At 51.3% G+C, this 13,407-nt stretch overlaps 1 protein-coding gene across 1 annotated transcript in view; it reads right to left on the bottom strand.

The window, feature by feature from the left end:
• The window catches only part of CR1 (complement C3b/C4b receptor 1 (Knops blood group)), a 38,794-nt gene that overhangs the window by 10,970 nt on the left and 14,417 nt on the right, over positions 1 to 13,407 (bottom strand). The window contains exons 26-44 of the mRNA XM_053963715.1: positions 12,964 to 13,143; positions 12,681 to 12,872; positions 12,423 to 12,522; positions 12,182 to 12,267; positions 11,480 to 11,674; positions 10,814 to 10,996; positions 9,485 to 9,667; positions 9,168 to 9,350; positions 8,894 to 9,076; positions 7,998 to 8,189; positions 7,281 to 7,463; positions 6,875 to 7,066; positions 6,542 to 6,641; positions 5,929 to 6,014; positions 4,846 to 5,205; positions 3,704 to 3,886; positions 3,325 to 3,504; positions 2,880 to 2,909; positions 123 to 353 (exon numbers count right to left, since the gene is read on the bottom strand). Coding sequence (XP_053819690.1) covers positions 123 to 353; positions 2,880 to 2,909; positions 3,325 to 3,504; positions 3,704 to 3,886; positions 4,846 to 5,205; positions 5,929 to 6,014; positions 6,542 to 6,641; positions 6,875 to 7,066; positions 7,281 to 7,463; positions 7,998 to 8,189; positions 8,894 to 9,076; positions 9,168 to 9,350; positions 9,485 to 9,667; positions 10,814 to 10,996; positions 11,480 to 11,674; positions 12,182 to 12,267; positions 12,423 to 12,522; positions 12,681 to 12,872; positions 12,964 to 13,143 — 3,222 coding nt within the window. The remainder of the gene's footprint in view (positions 1 to 122; positions 354 to 2,879; positions 2,910 to 3,324; positions 3,505 to 3,703; positions 3,887 to 4,845; positions 5,206 to 5,928; positions 6,015 to 6,541; positions 6,642 to 6,874; positions 7,067 to 7,280; positions 7,464 to 7,997; positions 8,190 to 8,893; positions 9,077 to 9,167; positions 9,351 to 9,484; positions 9,668 to 10,813; positions 10,997 to 11,479; positions 11,675 to 12,181; positions 12,268 to 12,422; positions 12,523 to 12,680; positions 12,873 to 12,963; positions 13,144 to 13,407) is intronic.

The following is a 13,407-nucleotide window of genomic DNA, read 5'->3' as shown; positions in this document are numbered from 1 at the left end:
CCCGACCGCTCCTCCCAGCCGCGGTCCCCTGAGGGCTCCGCGCCGCGCCCGCCGCTCCGAGCGCCCCTTCCCCACCGGCACCGCCCGCTCGGGGCAGCAAAGAGCGAGCGGCCGCTGCTCACTCTTATCCTGGGCCCCGCCGAGCCGCCACAGCACCAGCACGGGCAGCAGCAGCAGCAGCGGCGGCAGCGAGAGCCGCCCCATCCCCGCAGCGGGGCCGCGGCCGCGGCCGCTCCGCTCGCTCCCGGCGCCGCCGGAGACGCAGCGCGGGGCCGGGTGCGCATGCGCGGCCCGCCCCGCCCGGCCCGCCCTCAGCGCGGCGCCGCCATGGCCGGGCCCGCCCGCCGGGCCCCCTCAGCGGAGGGGCGGCGGCCCGGGGACAGCTCGGGGTGTTCTTCACCCGGGCGTCGCTGAGAATGCACGGAGCGAGCTCCCCGGGCCGCTGGTGCACACAGCGCTGCAGGGTTAGGGCGCTTTCCAGGCACGGCCGCTCTGTTGTGGTGAGTTAATTCCCACGCGAATGACGCAGTCCCGGCTCGGTTCAACGCATGCTCAGGGAAGTGGGATTTTTAGCAGGATGATAAAATCTTTGTTCAGCTGAAGAATACATGGGCCTCGAGTATTTTGCCAAACGCATGCATCAGCACCTTGATTTCCTTCATCCTCAAAGCTAGTTCATTCGGGGATGCCCTTGACTAAGGGGTGCTCCTGCCTGCTCCTTTTTTATGGATTAGGATTGAAAGTACACAAAGATCTTCCACCAAAGAACGCCCTGACTTAAAGTAATCTTGGAATATGTGGACATATTCCACATTTTACAACACCCTCAGCGCGTTACAGGCTGCGAGGAGATCGAATCCCTTCCTGGGCAGCTCAAGGAAAGAGGAAAAAATCAAAGTGTATTTAGGTGCTACATTTGGAACACCAACAGGAATTAGTTAAAAATAACAGCCAGCTGAGGATGGACAGCGCTGTGCGAGGCTGCTCGCCTTTGGAAGTTAAATCCTGTGTGTGGTGGAACAGTGTTAAAATAGAACAGCCAAAAAATTAAAAAAAAAAAAAAAAAAAAAAACAAACCAAAAAACACCAAAACACCAAAACAGAAAACACTTAAAAGTTCTGGGTAGGCCTAAAAGAAGACACAGAATTGTCATCAACAGCTTTTATTAGGTTAAGCATTGGTAGAGGAACACTGCACGTAAGCATTGAAGGAAATAAAGATGTAAATACAGCTGTAATTAAGGCATTAATTAACACATGGTTACTCCCACCCTTGTGCAGGTGGGTAGGCCCAGGGAGACAGGAAACGGGGGGTTTGGCCAGTGCATTATTCATTTTTTCTCCCTACCAAGGCTTAGGGTTATCCACTTGGTTATCCAGTGTTTTGGGGAAAAAGGAAATATTCTTCATCAGGACCTGCACACAGAATTCCCTCCGAGGCAGCACCCGCACTGCGTGCAGTCTGAGCCTCATTAGATCCTTCCAGTAGCTACAGAGAGCCAAAGAACATTGAAGATTTACAGTAAAATGTCCTTTTTTTTTGGCCACAGAATTCCAGTCTCCACCTGAGCGGCGCTTCCTCGCCGCGGGGAATGAGCCCGGTGCCTGGTTAGCAGCGGCAGGGACGCCCAGCCTGGGGAAGAGATGATATCCTGGTGTTGAAATCAGAGCTTTCCTGCTTTTGTACGGGTGTGTAGAGATTCCATCACCACCCGGAAAGGGAGGAGAGAATTTCTGGGAAATGCTTTGTTTCAAAGAAATCGCCCAAAACTGATATTTTTACATGTCCCACTTTAGAGGGGAAGTGCTGCTAACAGTGAAATTTCACTGCTGGCTGCAATAGATCCACCATAGAAAATAGATTCACTTGTAAGTAAAAGTACCTTTGTAGCAAGTGTGAAAGCAATAAAAAAAACAGGAACCAAGTTCAGTCCTTTTCTGACTCTACTACTGCTGAGGCAGTTTTTCAGCTTTTTCATAATCTGTACAAATTAAAAGCAGCTTTAAGTCAGAAGCAAGGACTGGTCTGGAAGTCTGACCTGTGCACACCAACCATCCAGACTGTGGGAAAAACACACTTTGAGGGTAGAGTCAGAAAGAAAAATAGGACAGTTTAAAACCCTAATACATTTAAAACACCTTCTATTCAGCAAAAGAAAATATTCTATCAGAAGACAAAAGGGAAAGAGGTTTCTGCTTGAATGATTGTGTTAGGAAAACAGTCATTCAAGGAGACAATGCAGTCAGCAATAGAAACAAGTGACAGTATAGTTATTGCAGCTCTAACTGATATTTAGACTGAGGAATATAAATCCATACCTCCTATGGCAGACACGAGCCTTTGTGTTCAGAGTCTGGGTTCAGGGGGGTTCTGTAATTATAGTTTTCATAGGTACGATAATAGCTACGTGAAAAAGAAGAAAACAATGAATTGCCTTGCAAAAGAACACTCGGTTTGGTTTCCTTTAAGAAAGAGAGGCTTGAAATAAAATGACATCACCACACCATGAGTTGCAGGTTGTATCATTTGCAAGCCTGAGCTGAAGGTACAAAATTACAAGGCCCAGACACTCTGAGGCAAATATTTCAGATGTATCAAGTGTGTAAAGTTTGTGATTTAGCACCAAGGGACAGGAACAAACAGCCAGAGCTGCCTTACCCTTCCTTCTGCTTGGAAATGATTTTCCAGGCAACACCTGCCCCCAGGAGCAGCAGAGCTGCTGCAGCTGCCAGTCCTGAGGGAGAAGAATCCGGGTTATTCTCACTATGCGTGTGAAGTACACTAAATGCACAACAGGGTGTATCTGCCGAGTAAGCAGAGGGAGGCTGTGCCACTGAGGCCACTGAGCTGGGGACAAAAATGTTTGTAAGCTGCTTACCTAGGCCTACTGACCCGGGCTTGGGGGACGCTGGAGGGAAGGGGAAAAAAAGGAAAATCAGCAAACTGTTCTACCAAAATACAGCCTTTCTCAACTGTCTTTAATCAATACCAACAAACCTTTTAGAATCATAGGATGGTTTGGGTTGAGGGGATCCTAAAGCTCATCCAGTTGCACCCCTCTGCCATGGCAGGGACACCTCCCACTGTCCCAGGCTGCTCCAAGCCTCATCCAGCCTGGCCTTGGGCACTGCCAGGGACCCAGGGGCAGCCACAGCTTCCCCATGCCAACGTCTCACTGCTGAGACCCACAACACCAGATTCCTTAAAACCACACCCTTGTATATTTCCTTTTTTAAAAAAATACCGCCAGACATTTGCATGTTTAAAATGCTTTTTGTATGCTTCTGTTTACACAATCTTTGCTTTGTTTACATTGCACTCACTCAGTTTACAGGCTGGCACGGGAGGGTCCCAGCTGAAATCCTCTTGGCACTGGGTGTGACTGATGCCTTCCAGCTTGTAACCATCGTCACATTCAAGAGTGATGTTAGTGCCAGAGCGATAAGTATTTCCTTTAATGGCTTTTTTAACACCTTGGACATCCGGGAATTCACATCTGATCTCTGAAATTGGAAGCAGTAAAAAGAGGACATTTAGAGGGAACACAAAATATGAGAAACACAGCTGTCGGTTATATAGGACGTTGCTCTTGAATTCCTTCTGGGTGTAGCCAGGAATTAGCTCTCATTCGCATTCTGCAGAACTGGGAAGGTGCCTCAGTCCCACATGGAATTCCAAAGAGCAGAGGAAGCACAGACACACCTTTGCACCGCGGGAGGGGCTGGCTCCAGGATCCCGACACCGTGCAGTTGATGAAAGCATTCCCAACCAGGGAGTAGCCAGGATCGCAGCTGTAGGATACAACGGCTCCGGAGGGAAAGGTGGCAGAGGTGTTGCCTTGCAGCCTCCCATTGGTGATGTTTGGAGGCTGCAGACACTTCGCAGCTGGAAAGTCAGGGAGAGACAATCAGCGGGGGGCTGAAGGGTGGCCAGGGAGTGACTGAGGCATTGTCCATCTGCAGCCTCAACTGCTCCCTTTGAATTTCTTCCCCTGCGCTCAACACCCCGGACCCCTGTAACTCCAGCAGGCTGTGGAAAGGCTAAAAACTCGAGCTTGTTCTCATCACACATTCTGTACTCAGATTTAAACCTTCTACAGACCTTCCCCTAAGGCAGGGCTTGTTAAATGTCCTTTGTTCTTCGCTCTTTGCAGCCAAAACACACCTTGACAGACGGGTGGGGGATGGCTCCAGGCTCCCGATGCTGTGCAATAAATGGATGCTGTCCCCAGGAGGGAGAAGCCAGGCTCACAGATGTAGTTTACAGATGTTCCCGCAGTAAAAACTCCTTTTGCTGGGCCACGGAAAGACCCGTGGGTGATATCTGCAGGCTTGGAGCAGTGCAGTACTGAAAACAGAGATGTGCAGATCAAAGCAGAGCTCAGAGAGACAAGAGGGAAAACTTCTGAGCAGCTGGGGAAGGCTGAACGCTCCCTCCCACAGCATTGACCCCAACAGCACTGCCCAACCCTCTGCAAAGTTCCCTCAAAAAAGCAGGACAGGTTGGGAGGATGAGTTAGTGATTAGTAAATCAAATCTTGCCTCTTCAGGTAAGAGACCTACCTTGCTTTGTTGTGGTGTCAGGGTGGTGATAACGTTCTGACACTCCATCTAAATGCAGCATTAAGAGTTTAAAAACATGGTTGAGCAAATAAAATGTACACATTTACCTTCATTTCCCATCATCCTGGTATTACCTTTCCAGGAAAAAATTCAGAGCTCTCTGATAGTCAGTGTCCTGCAGCTACCAAATTCCTCATTTCCAGGGAATTAAGAGAATGTAGATTATGGATTGCAACAAGCAGTGTGAGAAAGTACAAATCATGCCAGTACTTACAGCACTACCCAAGCCCTGGCTCATCTCCTGTGTGTGAAGAGAGACATAAATGAAAGGAAAAAATTCTGGGTTCTCCTTAAAGTAGTTGGAGTAAACAGGAAAAATAAAAGCAACTTCAGCTTCGGTGAGTGGGCAGGAGAAAGCAGGAGGAATGTGCAATCCCGACAAGGCCAAGAGCTGATTCTTACCCTGCTCACAGACAGGTACGGGTGGGTGCCACCTCCTGTCACCTCGGCACTGGGACGTGAGGTGGCCTCGCAGGGCGAAGCCTCTGTGGCACTTAAAGGTGACAGAGTCCCCGTAGGTGTAGCGGAGCTTGGGGACAGCCACCCTCCCATTCTGGATCTGTGGGGCTGGGCACACCACCCCTGAAAGAGAAACTCGTGTTTAGGGATGCAAAGCCGTAATGAACATGCCCTAAAGTCCATTCTCAGTGTGCTCAGAGGAGTTTCACAGGAAGGACTTAGAGATTCAGATAAGAATAATTCCAAGAATTGAGGGGTTTTAGTTCTTTTAGGTACCTTGAGGGCACCACAGTATTTTATATATAAACATAGTTTTGTGCCCATAAACAGAGTAGTGTGAATATATTCTAAGAAATACATGAAATGGGGTAAAAATCTGTCAGTACTGTCATTCTCATGAATGCTTTACTATCCCAGCCTCATGCCTTCCAAAGCAATTCCATCTAAAGAAAAGACTAATTGCAATGATCAGCCCTGCAAAACATCCTTGTGCTTCAGATAACAGTACAGGGTTTGGAAATTTCCATTTCAGTGGTACTCAAAATATCACTCTTCTACTACAAAACACATTTTTTACTTGGTTTCTTATTTACTGTTGTGAAACAAAAGGGACAAGTCCCTGCAGGCATCTCAGTCTGCATTGCTGTGACAGATCAAAAGCTTACATCTGGAGGATTTTTAGAAGAAACCAAACATACAAACATAAAAAAAAAAAACCCTATCCCAGAGGAATATCATGCTTTAATAGTCTTATTCATTTAATTCTATTTATTTAAAGGAAATGCTTTTTAATTGTAAGGACTTTATACGGCAATTCTGGCCCCAATATAGTGGTGACCTACGTACTCTGACAGATGGGAGGCAGACCAGTCCAGGCAACACCTCGTCCCAAAATCTCACATCTCCTGTGGGACTGTCCAACCAGTCTGTACCTGGAGGTACAGAGAAGAAATACCAGTTCATACCAAGTCCTTCAGCTTGGGTTTTTCCCTCCCCAGAGGTTTCCTTCTGCAGCCTCCTGCTTCCAGCTGATCACCAAGGTCTCTCTGCTGGTTTGACGTGTGGGAATGAAGGACGCCAAGTTCCTTCTTCCCGGATCCAAGAGGAGCAACACTGACCCCATAACTCTGGGTTAGATTGGTCAGGTGATAAATCAGGACCCAAATGATTTCCAAAGGGCTGGAGCTTCCTTGCAGCACGGCCTCGCTCCCTCTCTCAGCTCCTGCTCGAGGCCATCTGAGAAGGAAAACTGAAACTGGTTTGCAAATTAATCTGCTGAGCACAGGAGGGAAAAATTAGACAATTCTCCCTTTCTGGAGCAGGCAACTACGGCGTAATTGGAACCAAAATTCCAGTTCAGGTCTGCTGTGGGAGAACAGCTGCGCAGAGGAGTGGGCTCTGATCCTTTACCCAACACCAAACTCGGACATGGAGCCAGCAAAGGCAGCGTGGGACTCACCCTTCGTCACACGTGTAGCTCACGGTTGACCCAAAAAGGAGATCTGTCAGAACAACAACTCTGCCATTCCTGGGGGGTTCTGGGTGTCTACATTGCTTCCCTGGGAAAGAACAAGGCTGAGTTTAAACTCCTCTCTCGAGGTTGTGTAACACACTATGAGAAGGTACCAAAAGGCTCTGTCCAAGTTCTGCCACCAATAAAGATGTGATTTCAAACAGGCCCTAAGCGGCCCAGACCATGTGACTAGTAAAGCCATGTACGAATCTTTCCTTTAAAAAACCCACAAAATAGACATTTTCCAATAACCAACACCAAATGGATGGAGCTATTCACTTTTACAGAACTCTAGGGCTTCAGACCACGAGTGGTTTTGGAGGCAAGTCAGAGTTTGGGGCACTCCAGGGCGTCTCGAGTGTCCCGGCCGGCAGCTGTAGTGCACAGTGTCCCCAACAGCAAATTCCAGCTGATTTTTGTATTCCCGGGTTAGCTCAGCAAAGGTGAGGTTTGGAGGTGCACCACAGCCACCTATCAGGGGAGAAAACATAGGGAGAAACGGAGATGTCAACTACAAAAATTGTTTTTAAATGTATTTTGAGTATGTACAGCTTAAAATCATTGTGCAAAATGGGTAAAAAAGGGGGAGGGTAAAGGATTCAGAATTTTGGGAAGGGGGAGGATGAGTCCTACAGGCAGAAACTCCCAGGCTATCCATAACTGCAAGCTTAGAACCACAGCGTACCTGCACACTGAGGGAGAGGGAGGCTCCAGTTGCCAGAGTTGGTGCAGTAGATGGATGCCTCTCCCTGGAGGCTGTAGCCAGGGTCACAGCTGTAGTTCACAACCATCCCAGTGGGAAAAACCTCCAATTCCTGGCTGTCGTGGTTTCCTTTGTCAATATTTGGAGGTGAAGGGCATTGCAGCACTAAAGAGAGAGGACAAAGCAAAACTGAGAAAAGGGCAGGGCCGTGATGCTGGGACAGGCTGGGGAAGTTGGGGTTGTTCAGCTTGAAGAAAAGGCTCCAGGGAGACCTTAGAGCCTCTTCCAGTGCCTAAAGGAGCTCCAAGAGAGCTGGAGAGGGACTTGGGACAAGGGATGGAGTGACAGGAATGGCTTCCCACTGCCAGAGGACAGGGATGGATGGGATATTGGGAAGGAATTCCTCCCTCTCAGGCTGGGGAGGCCCTGGCACAGGGTGCCCAGAGCAGCTGTGGCTGCCCCATCCCTGGAAATGCCCAAGGCCAGGCTGGACAGTGCTTGGAGCAAGCTGGGATACTGGAAGGTGTCCCTGCTCATGGGAGGGAGCTGATTTTAAGCTTCTTACTCAGTGTTACAGGAAAAGAATCACTATTTTCAGGAGTCTGCCCAAACCCTCCAAAGGAGGGGGTGGTGAAGGGGAAATGACAAGGCTTCCGTGCACAACAACTTAAACCAATTAGAAGCAGCTACAAAACTTACTTTTGCAAAACTCCTGGGCTTCAGACCACGTTAGATTTTCAAGACACGTGATAGTTGGTGATATCTGTGGCTGTTCCATGTATCCAGGCCGACAAGTGTAGTTCACAGTCATCCCGACAGGAAACTCAGTCTGATTTTCATATTCCTGGCTTAGCTCAGCAAATAGCAACGGTGTTGGTGTGCCACAACCGGCTGCCAAGAAACAAATGGGCATGAGAAATATGTCCTTGGCTGTGAAATGAAGCTAAAGAGAAACAGGTGCATTGATAGGCACTGTTAAACCCCAAGTTATTAATGCATCTTCTATGTAGTCTGACATTTGTCTGCATCAAATGACACTCAGCCTGTAAGGACACAGGCACCTAATTTATGTGGCCTTAAAAAAAACAGGATAAAACAATGCCCAAAACATAGTTTGGTCAGTGTGGTGCCTTCACACGACTCTGGGCTGTAAAGTACAGAAACCTTTAATTTCAATATTTAGAACACCCAAGCCTGTCTCCTTTTGGGAAATTTGAGCAACGCCACCAGCTTGTTCCCAGTGCCACAAAAATGAGCACAGCTCCTGCTGTGGTTTTCCCTATACCATGCAATCCTGCAGGTGGGCAGGTTTGCTTGATGCAGGGGGGTGAGCCTGGCATGGGGTGGATGCTGAGCCTGGCATGGGGTGGATGCTGAGCCTGGCACGGGGTGGATGCTGAGCCTGGCACGGGATGGATGCTGAGCCTGGCACGGGGTGGATGCTGAGCCTGGCACGGGATGGATGCTGAGCATGGCACGGGATGGATGCTGAGCCTGGCACGGGATGGATGCTGAGCCTGGCACAGGATGGATGCTGAGCCTGGCACAGGATGGATGCTGAGCCTGGCACGGGATGGATGCTGAGGCAGCCCCACCTGCACAGCGTGGGTAGGGAAGGCTCCAGTTGCCCCAGGCCGTGCACAGCACGGAGGGGTCCCCGAGCAGGGAGAAGCCGGGCTGGCAGCTGTAGCTCACGGAGGTGCCACTGGTGAAGTTCATCCCCGGCTCGGCGCTGAGCGTGGCGTGGGCGATGACGGGGGGCGGAGGGCAGAGCCGCACTGCCAGGGCAGGAGCAGAGAGCAAAGCTTTAGGGGTTTCACCCAGAGGAGGAGCACTGGTACCACGGCAAACCCATCACAGCTGGCTCACCTGGCTGGCAGGTGGGCACAGCAGGCACCCAGCGGCTGTCGGGCTGGCACTTGGCCCCAGGGCTGCCCCTCAGCACGAAGCCTGGGTGGCACTGGAAGGTGACGTTGTCCCCAGGGTGGTACACAGCCCTCCGGCCCTCAGCCACCTCTCCGTCCTTGATGCTGGGGCTGCTGCAGGTGATCACTGGGAGGGAAAAGCAGCAGAGCTCAGGCTGGGGACATGGCTGCCAGAGCTGAGGGGTCCTCCCCTGGTTTTGGGAGGCCGTGGGAGTACAGTGCTCTCCCTTTGCACTCAGGGTAACAGCCTTTGCAGCTCACCCTCACACCGGGGGTAAGGGATGCTCCAGACTCCCGATGGCAAACAGGAAACCGTGGTTTTCCCGGTGAGGACGTAGCCTGGGTCACAGTGGTACTTCACTGCCACGCCAGGGATGAACTCTGTCACACCCTTGCTGTCGTGCTGGCCATTTCTGATAATTGGAGGGGAAGGACACAGCGGCACTGCAAGGAGGGGAGAACATCCCAGTGAGCCAAGAGCTGGTAGCACAAACCCCCCCTGTAGGGTGAGGCAGCCTTTTAACTTTGTTCTTTCCCATCAACTTCTGCCCAACAGCAACAAGGGCTGTCACTGAATAATATTTCCATCCTACCTTCTCTTACCTTCCAGCCTTCATGTTTTCTGAGCTTATTGACATAAAAATGATCGTTTCTCACTATTTAGGCAACTACAATGGTTAATTTCCATCTGTGGCCCTAATAACTTGCTCTGGTGTTTCTGTGCTTGTGAATGATATCAGGCACCAGCCTGGATTTTGTGGATTCATTTGAAGAGCCCTACATTTACCAAGGGTCTGAATCACAGAAACATATATGTTTGAAAAGCCCACCACTACCCCATGTCCCCAAGTGCCACATCCACGTGTCTTTTAAATCCCTCCAGGGATGGTGCCAGATGATGCCCACGCCTCCCCAGGGGAGGAGCCTGTTCAGGGGTTTGCATGGGGATTAGGAGGACGGCAGGACATACACGTGCATGTTTTTCCTTTCCAGCCCTTGAGAGCAGCCCCTTTACCTCCACACAGAGGATCAGAAACCAGCTACCACGCTGCCCCTCATTTGCACTTACGCTTCTCACAGGTGGGGACAGGAGGGTGCCACTTGCCCCCAAACTGGCACTGAGACTCTTGAGAGCCCTTCAAGGCATAGCCAAGGTTGCACTCGAAGACAATGATGTCCTCCAGGCTGTAGGTGGTCTCTGACCCAGTCGCTTTTCCATTCTCGATCTCTGGCCTGGTGCAGCCAATTGCTGGAAGGGAAGAGCACGAGGATGTGAAGAGCTGGGGATGTGAAACCCCTCCTGGCTGTGGAGGGGCACTGGGCAGGGACAGCACCTGCTGCTGGGCCTTGCCATCACTGTCACGGGCATTTCAACATTACTGACTCTTGTCCTTATGCAAATATCGTTATTCAGCTGTTCCTGAGCCTTTGTACTCAGTGGGAACAGAAAGGGAAACCCTCAGGGGCTCCTCCTGCCCCTGGCACCTCTGCTCTCTGCCTCTCCCTGGGGGTTTGGCTGCACTGACTAAACCAAGAGCCGAGAAGGAGGAAGGAGCCGAGGGGCGGGCAGAGGAAGGCTCAGGAACGCACCTCGGCAGCGGGGCTGGGGCCGGCTCCAGGCTCCCTTGGCAGTGCAGCGGATGGAGGCGTTCCCCAGCAGGGAGTAGCCCTCGGCGCAGGTGTAGAGCACCAGCGAGCCCGGGCTGTGCCTGGCCCCGGGGCTGGCACTGTGCTGCCCGTTGGCAATGCTCGGGGGGGCCGGGCACCTCACCTCTGCCGGGAACAAGGAAAGGCAGGTGAGAAATAGGGCAGGGCAAGACAACCACCAAAAACCCAACCCTCTGAAAGCAAAGGAGGGAGATTACACAAGTGCAATCAGTCAGGACAAGGTGATATGCAACTTTTCCAGGAACTTAGCACTTTTCTCCATCAGAGACCAACATCCTGGTTTTTATAGCTTTTTCAGAAGTAATACATCAAATTAAGTTGTGATGAAAACTGAAGCAATAATAGTACTTCCCCACCAGCATCAAAAAGAAAAAGCTGTTACAGTAAAGCACCACCAAATAAGCATTTGATGCGTAGAAAAATGTTGAAAAAAGTGTAAATTCTCTTGAGTTGTTTTGAACACTGCCATTAACTGCTGTGAATGAATAAAATCAGTCGTGTGAGCTGCCTCCCCATGGGCGCAGGCCCTACCAGAGCTGTGGCTGTCCCTTGTGCCAGAGCTGGCTGTGGGCACACCCCGAGCCCCACCTTGGCACCGTGGCACTGCCCCGCTCCACGTGCCATGCTCCCCGTCCACAGAGGTGCAGGACAGGGAGGCGCCTCCAGCTGGGGCCAGCCCCGAGGCACAGGTGTAGGTGACCACGTCCCCGAGGGAGAAGGTGTCCCTGGAGCCCCCGCTGTGTGTCCCGTCGGGGATGGCTGGAGGGGGAGCGCAGGTGAGACCTGTGGGCAGGACAAGGGCACGGTCAGCACTGCAGGGCACACACACTGCCCAGGAAGGGCACTGATGGAGGGGAAACCACCTCAGCAGTGACACAATGACCCCATTCTCCAGGAACAAACTTTGCATGGAAAAAATCACACACGGGAAAGAAAATCTGTCCCCTCCTGTGAGTCACTCCCTTGGTGCCCGTGTCTGGAGGTGCTGGGACAATTCTTACCTCCCTTTCCATAACCACTGGTGCACAGAGAGAGAGACTGGCCAGTGAGAAATACTTACCCACTAACAGGCAATTTAAAAAAATGTTTCTTCCTAGTCTGGACCAGAATAAATAAAAGATCTTTGAAACAATTTTCAGAAGCATATCCAAAACGAAAGGAAAAGAAAAAGGAAATATTGTACACATTCAGTGACTTGAGAAATCTTTTGCAATAAAACCTTTGGCTTGAAAGAAGTTCCACTTTATCTTGTAAACCATCTCCTAGGGCCCGTTGTGGTGGCCTACTTACGCTGGCAGACAGGAGGATCCCCACTCCAGGAGACACGTGTGCCAGAGACCTCACAAATTCTCTGGGAGCCTCCCACCAGCTTGTACCTGGACCACACAGAAGGATTAATTATTTTAACAGTGAGATGTTTCCACTTGAGATTTCTTTACAAGCCTTGCAAGTGGCAGCCAAGAGTTCTGACTTGGGAACTGGGTTGTGCAAAGCTGAAAATCCACTTCACTCTCGCCAGGGCAAGACTCACCCTTTGTCACAAGTGTAATTAATTTTGGACCCGAAGAGGAGATCTGTCAGGACAACAGCTCTGCCGTTCGCTGGGTTCCCTGGGCTGGGGCACTGCTTCCCTGGAAGGGAATGCCAGCCTCCATCAGCCCACAGCTGTGCTCACATCCCAGCCAGGGACGTCACCACAGAGAGCAGGCAGGGACACCCACAAGGCTGGGGAAGCGTGGGAAAGCAGCCAAGCCTCACACTTCAGGCTTTCAGCACTCGCAGGACGTACTTTTACAGAACTCCAGCGCTGCAGACCACGTCTGGTTCCTGAGGCAGGTGATGGCTGGTGACACCCCCAGGAGCTGGGTGTAGCCAGGCTGGCACACGAATTCCACCCTGCTCCCCTCGGGAAACACCGTCCGGTTCCTGTAGGGCTCCTTCAGCTCGGCAAAGCCCAGCCTGGCAGGGGCTCTGCAGCCAGCTGCCAGGACAGAGAACAGCCCGGGTGTTAAAGAGCCACAAAAGGTGGATTTGGGGAGCAGGGGAAGGTTAAGCCCTGTTGGGACACTTGCCCTGCTCGCAGACGGGCACAGGCGGCTCCCAGGTGTTGTTTGGCTGGCACTGGATCTCTCTGTGGCCACGAATGGCATAGCCTGGGTCACATTCGAAGGTCACGGTGTCCCTGTGTGAGTAGGCAGACCGGGCAGCCACGATCCTCCCGTGCTGGATCTGTGGGACAGGGCAGCTCGCCACTGGAAAAGAAAGAGGTGCAGGTGCTCAGAACAGGCCCTCAGGCAGAGCTGGGCAGCTGTGAAGCCACCAAGGGCTGCAATTTTAAGCCTGAAAATCATTCTCCCTAGAGATGATGCTGTGCCTGCATCCTGCAATATCAGACATCTCCGAGGGCAAAGGGGATCCTGGGGCAGCGGGGTGGCCCTCCAGCCTCCCCTGCTCTGCCTGGCCTCAGCCCCTGATGAAAATCCTGGGGCAAGAATTCCAGCTGGCTGGACTTTCCC

The sequence above is a fragment of the Vidua chalybeata genome, chromosome 24 (assembly GCF_026979565.1).
Source record: "Vidua chalybeata isolate OUT-0048 chromosome 24, bVidCha1 merged haplotype, whole genome shotgun sequence".
Lineage (NCBI taxonomy): Eukaryota > Metazoa > Chordata > Aves > Passeriformes > Viduidae > Vidua > Vidua chalybeata.
The sequence above is the reverse complement of the archived record's forward strand: the minus strand, read 5'-3'. Positions and strand labels throughout refer to the sequence as shown.